General features: G+C 31.7%; 2 protein-coding genes across 2 annotated transcripts; one reads left to right on the top strand and one right to left on the bottom strand.

Annotated features, from left to right (window-relative positions):
* The first annotated feature begins 2,431 nt into the window (after window positions 1-2,431).
* Window positions 2,432-4,829, top strand: LOC130979750 (uncharacterized protein At5g01610). The gene is made up of 3 exons (XM_057903286.1): window positions 2,432-2,698; window positions 3,366-3,420; window positions 4,065-4,829. The coding sequence occupies exons 1-3, from the start codon at window positions 2,597-2,599 to the stop codon at window positions 4,442-4,444; spliced, it is 537 nt and encodes a 178-aa protein (XP_057759269.1). The 5' UTR covers window positions 2,432-2,596; the 3' UTR covers window positions 4,445-4,829.
* Window positions 4,830-9,993: 5,164 nt separating this feature from the next.
* LOC130979711 (protein RETARDED ROOT GROWTH, mitochondrial) lies at window positions 9,994-14,342 on the bottom strand. Its single transcript, XM_057903237.1, has 7 exons — window positions 14,058-14,342; window positions 12,781-12,895; window positions 11,618-11,777; window positions 11,393-11,541; window positions 11,081-11,232; window positions 10,598-10,712; window positions 9,994-10,333 (listed from the first exon to the last, which is right to left on the bottom strand). The coding sequence occupies exons 1-7, from the start codon at window positions 14,291-14,293 to the stop codon at window positions 10,196-10,198; spliced, it is 1,065 nt and encodes a 354-aa protein (XP_057759220.1). The 5' UTR covers window positions 14,294-14,342; the 3' UTR covers window positions 9,994-10,195.
* Window positions 14,343-14,959: the final 617 nt, after the last annotated feature.

The raw sequence follows: 14,959 nt of genomic DNA, 5'->3' as shown, positions 1-14,959 counted from the left end.
AACCAATAATTGAGCATTCGATTACAATTTCTAGGGAGAACGACCCGAGACTAATACTCTCGGTTATTTTATTGGGTTGGACTTGAAACAACCAAAATTAAACTTTGATTTGAGCATTACTTGTCGGTTTGGAACTATACTTGCAACGAAGTTATTTCCTCTAATCGATAAGAAATTCCTAACCGACAGGTTTTGCACTATCAACGTGTTATTGTTCTCGACAATGATAGAACTGGTGATCTTTTAGGTTACCTTGAGGCAGTATAGATATCTTCACTTTCAAAAAATGGCACGAAGATCTACATTTAAGTTATCAAGAAGCCCTTGCTTGAATTTGTGTCAATATTTTTCTGAATAACGGTCTGGCACCTATACAGTAGTCTTAAAGTCCAATACGAACCCAGTTACATCGAATTCTTAACCACATTCTTTTGCCTCAAAGTGATTCCTATCAACGTATTTTATTCTGTGATACATTGGTATTTTTTGCTTTAATTAAAAAAGTTTCAATTTCTTTTGCCTATTTGATGATATGTCACATGCATGAATGTATCTAAAATGAAAAGCTTGTTGCACTTCTTATGGCATGTTTTAACAAAAAGCTTTAAGAATTTTAGTGTTGATTTTGATCATAAATCTTATGAGGAATAAAACTCATACTTGAAAGGAGATGGTGTAGTGAAACAAAAAGTGAAAAGAAAAAGGAAAGCTCAGCATGAAGCTATGAAAGAAGTAGCAGATGAATAAATTATCTCCAACCGCTACTAGGACATTAGCATCTTCCTAAATCAACCTTCTCACTGGTTGAGTATAGTAAAATAAGGACAATTTGGTTACCAAAATGCAAAAGCAAAGACTGCAGGCAGCGCACACCATCACCCATGATCCTTACTGTTGAAGCCTTTCTTTTTCCAATTTTGCACACCCACTATCTTGCTACTACACCATTGGAATCTATGCAATTTTTCAACCATCATCTAACTAATTTTTTTAGATTTTGTTTTTAAGGGAAGCTCAATTTTTGGAAGCAATATACTTCAATAAGAGGGCTATTTAGCCAAATTTTAGGTCATTGTTATAGCATTTTTACATTCTTCTTCTTTATTTTGTTCATTGAATATTATACTTTTCTAGTTTATCTTTTTGTAATAAAAAAAAGACTAATATATAAAGAATTAATAAAAGACAAATAAGAAAAGGTAAAAGAGATAGACTTTGAAAAAAAATTATATTATGTCAAGTTTTGATATAATTTTTTATTTTGTATCATGAACATAAGTGATTTTTTTGCTAACTTAAAAGAGCACTTAGTGAAAATTTAAAATCGGTTAGTTTAGTAGTTAGAAAATTTTGTGAAAATTTTGAGTGAGTCCTAGATAAATTAGGTGTAATTCTTTAAAATTGGTATCGTAATTTTTTTGAAATTATAATATAAATTTATACTATTATTATAATAGATATTAGATATAGCTCATATGGACAAACATAACTAAACCAAGATACATAATGACAGAAATTATTTTTAATATGGAAAGAGAGATGGTGTTTTGGTTGAATATTGATATTTGAAGTGTATTACGGTAGTATGGAAATCATTCAACACGCCCCCCACGTGTTGCAACACGCCCCCCACGTGTTGGCTAAGAAGCTGCCACGTGTCCAACACGCCCCCCACGTGTTGGCTAAGAAGCTGCCACGTGTCCAACACGCCCCCCACGTGTTGGCCAGAATGCTGCCACGTGTCCACCACGCCCCCCACGTATTGCAACACGCCCCCCACGTGTTGGCTTCCCACCCAAAAAATCCACTCATCTGTAATTACACCAAATACTCCCATTTTCAACAAAAACACCAATATTTTTTTCATACCAAAAAAAATTAGCCACGTAATGATATAAATTGTTCTTTTTTTTATTTTGGTCTTGTCAAAATGAGATAAAACGAAAATATCTCGTGAACTTTTGTTTAGCAAACACTACAGTAACTTCCTTTCAACTTAGTTTTTGTATTTTATTTAAAAAGAGATTTTAAATTTAAGTCATTTTTACACCGTTTAAAACCTTGAAAGGTATTATTCTAATATTTTTTAAAAAATTTATGACAGTTGTTAAGGTAATTATTAAAAAATTTTATTTTTTTAAATAAATATATAAGAAATGTATTAAAAGATTATTTTTTTATATTTACCTAAAATATTTTTTAATTAATAACTTTAATATGCATTTTTAGAATTTTTAAAATACATGTTAGCTAAATTATTTTATTTTATTTTAATTTTTATTTTTTCAAAAAAAAAAACTCAATTGAAAAAAGGGTGCGATTGAGTGAAACGCCGCTTTCTAAAGTGTGCATCATCGCTTTTTGTCCTTTTCCCATTTGCCAGCTTTGTTGCACTGTGTTTCTATAGCAAAGGCGAAACCTTTTCAGTTTTCATATCTTCTCTTTCACTCATTCTTTCATCTTTCACATACCCTTTCCCCCTTCCTTTCCTTTCCTTTCCTTTCCTTTGTATTTGTTGGTGCTTATAACTTCACTTTCAAGTTTCCACACTATAGTTTGAGAGATTCTCTCATCTCATTGGAACCCCACAAAAAATATGGAGAAGGTTCTCACAAAAGCTTCAAGCTTGAAGGTTGGAAGCTCGTGGATTACCAAGAAGGCCAAAGAAGAGTTCACTAACATCAGTGAAGACATCAGTGTTAGTACCTCTTCACATGCATTTTAATTTTACGCCTTGCATTGTTTTCTTTATCAATTCTTGCAATGTGGTTATCTGGGTTGTGAATTTAGATATCCTTTTCTTCTAATAATGTGTAGTTATGGTCAAATTCTAACCTTTCGGGGTCAGGGATCTGAATCAACCCTGGATTTGAATTAAAGTCAGAAATTGTCAACGATTGCATTCTTTTGGAAGTGAAATATAATGAATATTGATGTTTCTTCAATTATGGGTGATTTATTTTATTCCTGTGATTAATGATTCTGTGGGCAAAACATTACTTGTTCTTGGCTTAAAAATTCTTTCTTGGGGTATGCTCCCCCCCGGGGGGGAAGATTTGCATTGTGGAAATCATCAAATTTTGGGTAAATTTTTGTTAGACCATTTTCTGAAATGTTTGGTGATATAGATGGATGGGAAAGGCTTGGACTTTTCATGCTCAGATTTTCGGAAATAATGAAATGACATGATTGATTATGCACGATTTTTTGTGGTAATTAAGGATAATCTAGGTATTAAACAATTAATGAATAAGATGAAATTTTGCAAATTGCTTCCATAATTTTCCGGAAGATGAGATCAAAACATTACTGGATAAGATTCTATAATTTTCCGGAAGATGAGGTTCTTTATTTTTTGTTTGCAGACTTTCTCAAGCACAGTTGAAGAGAAGGCAAAATGGATTTTCAACAAGCTAAAAGGTAAGAATCTCTTTTGACCCTTAATATTTCACATGTGCCCATTAATTTCTTGACATTCAAAGTTTTCATTATTTAAATCCCCGCAATAAAAAACATCATGATAGTTACAATTTTTAAGTTCCTTCAGAAACTCAGCTGTTTTCTTCTTTTTTGTTCCAGACACAAGTCACATGGATGATGTGGGTTGTTGGTACTATCTAGACATAAAATAAGTTAATAATTTATTATCTCAGTTATGAATGCATCTCATAACATTCCAGACATACATTCTTCCCATAAAAAGTAAGGGTTAAAAAAGATTTTGTATTCCTTCAAAATTAGTAATTTATGGTTTTGGCACATGTAAAGCTTTTATTGCAGTTTCGATCCAAAAAACTTCAAATAGTAAGCGAAGTTGGGCCCTATTATCATTCCATATGTAATGGTAGCGGCCAATTTTCAGTTATTTCTGCATATATTTTGACCAAAACTGCAAGAAATTTTTATATGGACCAAAACTACTGAGCATACCAAAGTTTATCTAACTCAAAGTTTTATAGAATTCTGGGAAGTATCTTTGCAACATTTTTACATCCATTAATTAGTTATTACTTTGACGAATATATAAACCACTCTTTCTTTCTTTCAATGTTTTCTTCCCTCAGGCAAGCCATTGAAAAGCCTATCAGATCTCCTCAAAGAGTACAACCTACCACCAGGGCTGTTTCCGCAAAACATAATCTGTTATGAGTTTGATGAAACAAATGGTAAGCTGATTGTGTACCTGCCGTCTTCTTGTGAAGTGAGCTTCAAGGACGCGTCGGTTGTTAGGTACGCGACTCGAGTCAAAGGTATCCTTTCGAGGGGAAAGCTGTCGACAATAGAGGGAATGAAAACAAAGGTCCTTGTGTGGGTCAAGGTGACGAGTGTGACAGTTGAGGGTTACAAATCGGACAAGGTGTGGTTCACAGCCGGTGTGAAGAAGGCTAGGTCAAAAGATGCATATGATACACCTCGTGATGCTCTCAGAGTATCTGAATTCTGATTATTGAAGTTGTCCTGCATGATATTTAGAATAGCATCAGTTATTTTGAAATGTTTAATATATGGTAACGGTTTTCCTTTTGGGTCATTCATTGTCTCATTTTTATATGTTTGAGTTGGCAACTCAAATGGGAACCCTAAATGATGCATTACAAATTGAAATCATGCATTGTTTAATTGTTTTAATACTGATTTGATTTTATTTTTTACTCACCAAATTGCTTAGTTGACAATGTCAATGTCACTTTGGTACATGGTAATTGGTAGATGTTAATTACCAATTAACGATACATTACAGCGTAGATGTAGCTTTCATTGAAGATGCCATAGGAATGCTTGTAGACTAGACATTGTGTTATAGAGAAACATGCATACCATTCACTTTCAATTTTAGAATAATACTATGGTGAAGAATGAAAGTGGTTTATTTTATAATAGAAAAAAAGAAAAATAAAAAAATAAAAACATGTACAGTGCACGTTAAAGATTTAATTACAATATTTACTCTTCACATCAAAATTCCCTTAATTTTAATATAATAGAAAAGACAAATGGGTCTCTCACATTTTGTTTCGTAGATATTTTTGTCTTTTATCATTTAAAAATATTTTTAAGACTCTGATTTTTTTAAAAGTTGGACGTATATATCCTTCCTTACATATGGGTCCGTCAAATCCAATAAAAAAAGTCAATAAAAAAGTCGTATGGGTCCGTCAAATCCAATAAAAAAAGTCAATAAAAAAGTCGAATGTGACTTCTGTTGTACTGACTTAACCGATATAAATGCATACTTGAAAGAAGAGTTTTCAAAATAGAAAAATTAGTCCTTCCTTAAAATAATAGGACATAAATCTTTCTTCCCCTTTCTTCTACCTCCACTTACATACCACCATTTTTATTTTTCTTCCACCCAAATCACCCTTTCTTTTTGTTCTTCAAATAATAATAATAAACATTCTTATCAAACCAAAACAAAGCAAATAGATAGCAACATTGAATTTATTGAATTAAAATAAATCAAAACAGTAATTATAATCCATTCACCATGAACAATTTCTTGAATCCTGAATGATTTGACACAACATTAAATTCAACTAACACAAAACACATTCATTAATTCCAAGAACTAATTAATTAGTTGAAAATTTTGTTTAAAGTGCTCCAACAACAATACTCTCCTCAAAATTTGTTCCTAATTTCAAACAAGCTACAGCAACATATCACAGAATTAGCAAATCAAACTACAATCTTTTGGCTATCAAACAACATCAAATTCAACCAACACAAAACATATTCATTAATTTCAAGAACTAATTAATTAGCTGAAATTAAAAGAAAAAGAAAAAAAATAAGGTTCCTTGAAAAAGGCAAAGAGCGAGGAGAGACTTTATGCCAGTTTTATTTCCTAAATCAAAGATTTAAAATTTTTCATAAAGGAACATAGGTTCCAATCGGCTACAAAACAATAGCTACAAAATTTTCCGTTGTTTCCATGAACTCGTTCCTATAAACGGGCTATGGATTAACATGAATGAAGCTTCTAATTTCTGCTCTAGAAAGTGCAAGATTCCTAAAAGAAAGATATACCCAAGTGGTACAGGGGCCTGGATGGATATGCTGCTTGAATTGCAAGAACATCACCAAAACGCCATGGGACGATCTTCCATATAAGATAAACACATCAGGAACACTGGTTCCAATCGCCTACAAAACAATAGCCACAAGTGCAATAGTCCACTGTATTGGTGTTCTGGAGTATGATGCTCATAGTCTTTATGGTTTCTCTTAGTCTATTGCAACTCACAAGTCCCTCCAAGGCCTTCAAGGTAAAAAATCATTCATTTTGTCCTGATCAACTTACGTCAGTTTAGGAAAATACGCTGCGCATTAGATCGGTGACAATCAAGGATTTATGTCCTATTATTTTTAAGAAGGGGGACTAATTTATTCCGTTTTGAAAACTCTTTCTCCACGTGTGTACTCATAACGGTCAGGTCAGCACAACGGTTGCCACATTAGACTTTTTCTTTGGGTCTAGCAGACTCATATTTTTAAATGGTAAGGAACGAAAATATTCGCGAAACAAAAAGTCAAAGATTTTTCTCTTAATATAATTTATAAACAATATAAACGAAAGACAATTATGCATATTGTCAAAACATAAAATCGATGCATTTCAAGAGAACAAAAGTATATTTCAGCTAGACGCAAGTTTCTCTCTAGTCAAAACCTGAACTTGAATTTGAAATCATTAGTTAAGTGCAAGGAGCATCTGTTATTCTGACTCTTGGTCAAGACAAATCATTATGGCTGTATTTGGTTATTGTCTCAAAAGAAATAGAGAGATAGATACAAAGATATAAAGATGCATAAATATAGATACATACAAATTTTTTATTATGTTTGGTGTTAATAGTTATAATATATAAGACACATTTAACTGATTCGAAAGTTAAATTTATTCTCAAATCAGAATAACCTGAACACCACCATTATTATCACCATCACTATCATCACCAATTTCTACCACTATTATTATCACTACTGATTTTTTAATCTTCTTTCAAATAAATAAAATTAACAATTCTAATTCAAGGGTTGTGCTATCATGTAGAAGAGAGATTCTTTCAATATATGTAAAAACCACGATCAAAGACATAGATAGCGAAAATAGCATATCAATGCATCAGTATAGGACCTATGCAATTGGAGTTCTCCAACTACAATCAGTAGGCTCCACATATTTTTTAATTTATGTCTAAAGAGATTTATTAAATATTTAAATTTGCTAGTGATTACAATTAAAAACGGGGAGTTATTTATGCATAAAAATACAAAGAATCTTTTAGAAAAATTATAAAATTTTAAATAAATTTCACTATTCGTCTATACCATTTATTGCTAATAAAAACTTACAAATAAAAATTATTAGTTTTTTACCCCTGTTAATGATAACGAAATGTAAGCTCTTTTTTTTGGTGATTGAAATGTAAGCTCTTTAAAATAATATATTCTACCTAAACGATATACTTATTATCAAATTCTAGAAAAAAAATATACCCTAAACAATTTATTTTGAAGAAATAAAAATATACTTATTATCATATTTTATAAATAAAAATATATAACTTTTTAATTAAGGTTAACAATATATCAGGGGCGAAGCTACATACATAGAAAGAGGGGCAGTCGCCCCCCTAATTTTAATTTTTTACATGTAAATTATATATAAATTTCAGTTTAGCCCCCCCTTAAAATTTTATTTTAGTCTTTTTTTAGTGTGTAAATATTTTTGGCCCCCCTCTAATATTTCTTCTAGCTCCGCCCCTGCAATATATACATTATCTGCGGGTACATAGTCCTACCGAATTCGATTAATAAAATTGTCTACCCAATTTGCTGCGAATAGGATATAATGCAAGTAGAATTTATTTGTGGGTAGGATTAAATGCGAGTTCAGAGTATATCCTACTCTCTTCTACTAGCACTTTTAATATATTATATAATATATATTTAAATTTAAAAATTATATATGTAGTGAATGAATATTAAACCCACAATCTTCTTCTTGTACAAACTCAAGATAATCACTAAGTTAATAATTTAACTTATTAATTTAATATATTTATTATTTAAAGAATAATGTTATGAGAACTTAGAATTAAAAAAAGAGTGATGAGACATTTATCTTTATTTGAGCTATTTTAATTTTATTAAGAACTTGATAATCATATTATTTGTAATTTTATTTTGAATTTTTTAATATTTTATTATTTTTATTTTTAATTTTAATTTAAACTTAATTTTTTATTTTTTATTTTATTAATATGTATGAAGTATGAAATGATTGAATTTTATATTTGTTTAAAAATTTTTTATTTTTCTGTGGGTATGGTCAGATAGAGTAGGATTGAAAATTTTAGGATGCGAATAAAATTAGAGTTAAGTTTTAAAAACATTTTTAATTCGCAGACAGGATTAGAGTAAGATTTGAATATAATTAGGGTAGAGCTCAAACCCTATTCTATCATATCCATTGTTAGTCCTATTTCTAATATATATATTATTTTAATTAGCATAGTATTTTTTTAATTTGTAGTGAGGAATGAATTAAACACTAAATTCTTCTTTGATTAAAAAGATGATTAGGAACTACAAATTATTAAAAATTAATTAAAATTCAAGAATTTTCATCATCTATTTTTCTTTTACTTTTTCTATTTTCTTTTTTAATTAAAAAATAATGTTCTAAAAGACACCTAATGTTGACAAATGAGACATTATCTCCTAAACTCAATCACGGCATGTTATATCATCCAAAAGTCTTCCTAATTAGATAAATGTAAAAATAAGATACACTTAATTTTCTAAACAATAAAAAATTTAAATGCATTTGTACGAAGAAGCCCTTTTTTCACAAAATAATAAAATAATTTAAACATAATCTACTATTCTCTTCCTCCATTTCAAATTTATTATTTCTTTTATTTTAATGTCGTTAGAAATTAAATGTCTTTCTTTAATACTAAAGATATTTTTGTCTTTCTTTTCTAATTGATTACATTTTCAATCATTTAAAAACTAACTCGATCCAATATTTTCATCAATTAACCCTAAATCAGGTCCCAAAACTCAAATTAATTGGGCAGTTATAATCTGTTAATAAAGTCACCAAATCATACTAATTCACATTATCCACTGTGAAGCTATTCCTAGACTGCAGACTTTATGTCTAATAGGCTACAACTTTCAATCAACAACTATCAAGATGAATGACGATAAAATGGTGAATATTAGCTACATAATCAACACGTGTATTCTACATGTGTAGAATCAAATGACTATCTATACCGTAGCAAAATCCCTAATTCAAATATCACTTAAACAATTCAAATTAAAAAAAATTAAAAAAAGGCAAAAACAAATCTAATATGAGGGAGGGTGAGGGTTTGTTGACGCACTGGAGGAGAAGGAAATGATGGGGAAAATGACAGTGATGGCGAAGGGCGATGCGGAAGCAAACAACAGTGTTGGACGACCTTCATCATGATCGCGGTTAGTGCGCGTTCGCAGAGGCAACCTTCTTCATGTTTGCGGTGGTGCCAAAGAGGAGAGAATGAGAAAAAGAGATCCAGAAAAAGAGAGAGAGACGCCAATCTTGGAGAGGATAAACAAAAAGTGCTTTGGAAGCATAGCTATTTGATGGATCTGGTATGGTGGAAGATGATGAAATAGATTTGGAGATGAAGAGTTGAGATGCAGTAACAATGGAAGTTAGAGGAGGCAAAGAGAAAAAAGAACGTTAACTGAGTTGGGTAATTTTGGAATTTTGACCTGCGTCTCAAGCCAAATTTCTGCGTCTTTTCTGCGTCTTTTCATTTTGGCTAGACACAAAATACATATTTTCTGTGGATAGTTATGTATAACCGTGTCTCTCTTGAATTTGTGTCTTACAAAACAAACATTACACATGTGTTGTTGTGTCGTCTCTCATGTACACGGACACCATCCAAACGCAGTGTATCATAACAATATATTTTATTTTGTTGGATCATCATATTCTCAAAATATACAAGTTTCAGATTTTCTCAATGAACTGAACCTCCATTTTATTGGTTTTTTGTTTGGGGTGGGGGGTATATGTGGATCTTCTTCTACCACATACAAATAGGTGAAAATATTTTATTAGATAAAAAATTGGAAGTATTGTTACAAAAAATTAATCTATAGCTTCAATCTCCTTCACTAGTTACTAAGAGATTGTATTTGACTCTCGAAGAATCTCATAAAAAGATATAACATTTTCAATAGTCAATAGGCCAATAATGCACCATTCCAAGAAATCTGACTTTCTGTTCTGGAGAACTTCTTGGAGAAAATGAATATTGTGCTGCAAGAAACCAAATCAACAATATTTACAAGCCTTAATTAGCCATCATCATCATCAATTAGAGTATAATAGTTCTTGAATTTTCAATCTTAGATGTTTGCTAATTAATGTAGCCATGTCATTTGAAGGCAAATTAAAGACCCATCTCAAATGAACAACTAAGCGCATTGCTAGGTTTAGATGGGATGAGATCTGGCAAAAAATTTCAAATGCTATGGGTAAAATCAATTAAATGATTAATGTATAAGGGAAGAAAGGAATTACCTCGACAAATTTCAATTTGAAATCCAGGTTTCCAAAGCGTTGAGCAACTTCATACTCCTCCCGTAAATATTCGTATATTTGTGCATACTTCGCATCTCTCCAAGCAATTTCTGATCTGATTCATCCATAACAAGGCATGAATGAAGATGCCAAGAATATCATAAACTGTATTTACTTAAATTCTCTTGGATGACTTCTTTAACAAAAAAATATTTGAAATATTTAGGGATGTTGTTTTTCAACTTATTCCCACATTATAATTTTAGCGTTAATTGCATTTTCCCTCCAATTTTCTGCCATATGAAGTTTCCAAACTTAAAAAATCTGCAAATTGGCAGATTGAACATGTTGGTGCTTTTTACTTCTTAACAAAATTTCAGGTGTCAAAGTTGCATATTTAGAAATGTTCAGAAGGTCGATTTGCATATAATAAAAACTAAAAGTTCAAGGGGGGTAATATGTCTCCAACAAGGATGATCGTACCTCTCAAAGAGACCGACTTTAAGAATCACATCAGCTAAGTGCGAGTTAGCTTTCCCAACCAGCTGTAGAAGCTTCTTCTTATCCATAGTGAAAGTCCCAGTTTTCTCCATTCCACGATTTATGCCGGCAAACTCTTCAACTAAGCCATCAACCTGATTTAATGTTACTTTATTTAATGTACTTTGTTTCTAGTAAGCCATAGGAACATGTCAAGTTATACATGACTAGAATTTAATGTACTTTATTTCTACTTTGAGATAGCAAATGGACGCCAAAGTAACAGAATTAAGATGGCATTTAGTGCATTTAAACCTGTGACACAAAATAATCAAGAGCAATGCTTTGTCCCAGTACACTTCCAATTATACGGATGCCATCAGTATCCAAAGATTTTAGAACTATGTAGTCTGGGCCTCCTTGCATGTCTTCAACTAATAGTGGCTTTTCCTTTACTGCATAATCTAATTACAATGAAAACGTTAAGCATAAACAAAAGGATTCGGAAGAACTATTTAACTAATTGTTAAGAAAATTTACCATCTTTCCGCATCTCTGGAAGTAAAGTAGATGCATGCCTCTTAACTAGATCTAGGTAAACTTCCACTTCATGATCCTCAATGTTAAACAAAACAGCAGAGCCATACTGGTATACAACCATGTAGCGACAGCTGCTTGCTTTCACATGAAATGCATGTCCCTTCATCAAATGTCTCAACAAGTTCAGAGTTTGCGACATCCAACGTATTGTTATAATATAACCGTATTAGGAAAGATCATCTCATAATGAGACACATAATTTTGCTTTAACCAAGGAGTATTATCTCCCTTTTTAAACATAAATAAGAGTATATTAATTAAAAACAAAAATTTGCTACTTAAAATCAGCTCAACACGTTCTGTTACTCGTATTGAGAAAAAAAAATAACGACTAGGCCTTTTTCCAATAGGTGACTAGGCTATATGAATCAAATCATTTGATTATCTCATTAACATGTCCACAAACAAAACCATTTGAATTTAAAATCCTTACACGTAGTTTTTGCTTGCCCTTGGTTTTACTCTACCTCTAACTTTTGAATTATCTCCTTATCTTCACGTGACAAAACCACATTGCTGACGAATGTCATAAAGATTTGAAAAAGGTTCCTTATTGTAATCAAGTAACTCCCCTTTTATCTAGGTATCGTATTGGATTCTCTCCATATTTTTTTCTCACATGAGAGGATAAAGTATGATCTTTCACCATACATTTTATAGGTGGGACCAAGAAAACATGAGAGAAAACACTTAAGGGTTAAAGATCACGCTTTATACACTCAATTGAAAAAAGATATGGAGAGGATCCATACCCTGGGACCAACTATGTAAAAATTTGAAGCATAGCACAACAGAGGCAGAGTTTTCTACTAATAAAACAGAGGAGACCATTAGTACCATTAAGAATATTTAGCCGAAATTCTCTACCAACGACTCTTCCTATAATCCTACGCATTCAAATTACAAAATATCAATCATACCAGACTATTAAAATCATGGAGGTGCTTCAAGATGGTACAAGGTGCAGTATTCTAATACCAATGTATTGCGAAAACTGATGTACGAAGTAGAGAGACAGAAACTTAAGATTACGAAATGAGGCTTTGAACTTTGCATATAAACACAACATTCAGATTTAGAGAGAGAGAGAAAGAAAATCTTACTTTATAGTCTGGATTGAAGTCACAAAACCGGAGGGCAACGTAGTTTGATGATGAGCGAGAAGATGGGGGAACAACATTTCTCATATTGTCAGCCTGAATGCCCTTGAGATTTATACTGCCAAAATTATGAATCTGAGATGGGCCAAAAATCATAAAAACCAGAAAAAGGACAGCAAAAAGACATGAGAGGAAGGGGGTTCAATGCATAACTTAAAAGGATACATTAGACCGGAAAACTTCAAAACCCATAAATCATATGGATAAATTTAAGCCATCACTAAAATTCCAAATCTTTGATAAAGGTGGAAACTCAGGTGCAATCAACTTTACGTGAAGCTGATAACTGAGAGCCGTTAGATAAAAATTTAATTAAATTATTCAAATCATTTAACGGCAAATTTAATTAAATCATTCAAATCATTTATCGACTTTCAGCTATCAACTTCACGTGAAATTAACTGCACCTGAGTTTTCACCGAAAATTAAACTTCCAGCAGTCCAGCACTCAAATTCAACATTAACAGCACAGTACAACTTTAAGTGGTGATCTAGAGAGGAGAGTAGCAAAAATCACAAATGGCGAGAAAAATTAAACACACACATACACACAAATCATTTCTACGAGCAATAAAGATGCAGGTACTACAAATCCTGTAAAATAAATTCTAAACTCTGAGGGTACTTCAAAACATCTTCCAGTCTTACACATGAAATGAATGAATACAACAACAATAACCAAGTATTGACCTACTATTCAGAATCAGACACATACCCCTTTTTTGCCTTATCACGAACCATGTATATAGTCAAACTATTAAAACTTATTTCCTTTTCAATAGAGTTGTCTATAATTTGCCTCTAGTTATTACACTATCCTCCCTCCCTGCATGCATTCTATACCGTGCCCAAAGCAGCGAAGTCGAGATTTTACAATCTTTTCAATAGGTATCTATTTTTCTCCCTTTCTATCTAATGAACTCACTCAATGCACTCCATACCATAGTTAAATGAAACGAAATAAGTTCGGCATGGGAAGGGGTAAGACGCCATATGTAACTATGCTCCATACTCTAACATTAAATGTTAAAATTAATGTACAATCATGTCACAGCCCACAAAAACACAATGTTTCAAACTCCAATAATAACGGGACAACAGCAGCGAGGGAAACAAGATCAATTCTGAGAACGACCCATTTGCTGAACCAGGTGATAATCAAATTAATAATAAAAATTAAGGAACTTGAACGAGTTAAGTTTGTGGGGCGGCGGCAATACCTTGTGCAGAGGAAGTATGCTTTGACGGGGATTTTGACGGTTTGGTCATCCTGCGGAGCTCCGTACCCGAAAGTCGGATCCGGGTCGAAACTGCAAGGAATTGCAGAAGAAGCGGCGAAAGAGAGAAAGCGATTGTTGGTGGAAAGAGGTGGAGGAAAACGAGGTTTGAATAGCGACGACGAAGAAGAAGTTATTCGGTTGAAAAGAAGGTACACGGTTCTCCATCTACCGCCCATTCGCCGAGAGAGAGAGAGAGAGTGTCTTGTCGTCTATGATTATGTTCTTTACTTTCTAGTCTCTAACTCTTTAGGTAAGCAATGTTTTTTACTTTTTTCTTTTTTTAATTTAATTTACTGTACCAAAAAAAATATAATTTAATTTTGAGTTGATAAATAAGTTTGATTCATGAAATAAAGTAAACTAAAATTTCTAAAATATCTGATGGTGTTGACAATTAACCAAGAAAAATATAAGTTTATGTTTATATTTGTCAAAAATTGGATTAATTTGACAAAACTACTTAAGAATATTTTGAGGTGGAAAGTCAAGTGCAATCGATTTTATGTAAAGTTGATACTTGAGAGCTGTTAGATGATTTGACTGATTTGACTATATTTTCATTTAACGTCTATTAGGTATCAACGTCACGTGAAGTCGAGACTACACCTGAATTTTCACCATATTTTGAATAATTTTGTTAAATTAATCAAATTTTTAATTGATATTAAGTTAATTTAGAATTATTTGTGTTTTAATATTTCATGGTTAAAAATATTTATTTATTGAAAAAAAATACTACGTCAATCTTTTAATTTCAAATTATTTTTAGTCTAAAATACAAATTTTAGAGAATTCATGTCTTTTAGCAAATATTTGTCTAATATATAAAATTTTTAAAATCT

This window comes from Arachis stenosperma, chromosome 5 (genome assembly GCF_014773155.1).
Source record: "Arachis stenosperma cultivar V10309 chromosome 5, arast.V10309.gnm1.PFL2, whole genome shotgun sequence".
NCBI lineage: Eukaryota > Viridiplantae > Streptophyta > Magnoliopsida > Fabales > Fabaceae > Arachis > Arachis stenosperma.
Note: the sequence above shows the minus strand (reverse complement) of the source record. Positions and strands in the feature narration are given on the sequence as shown.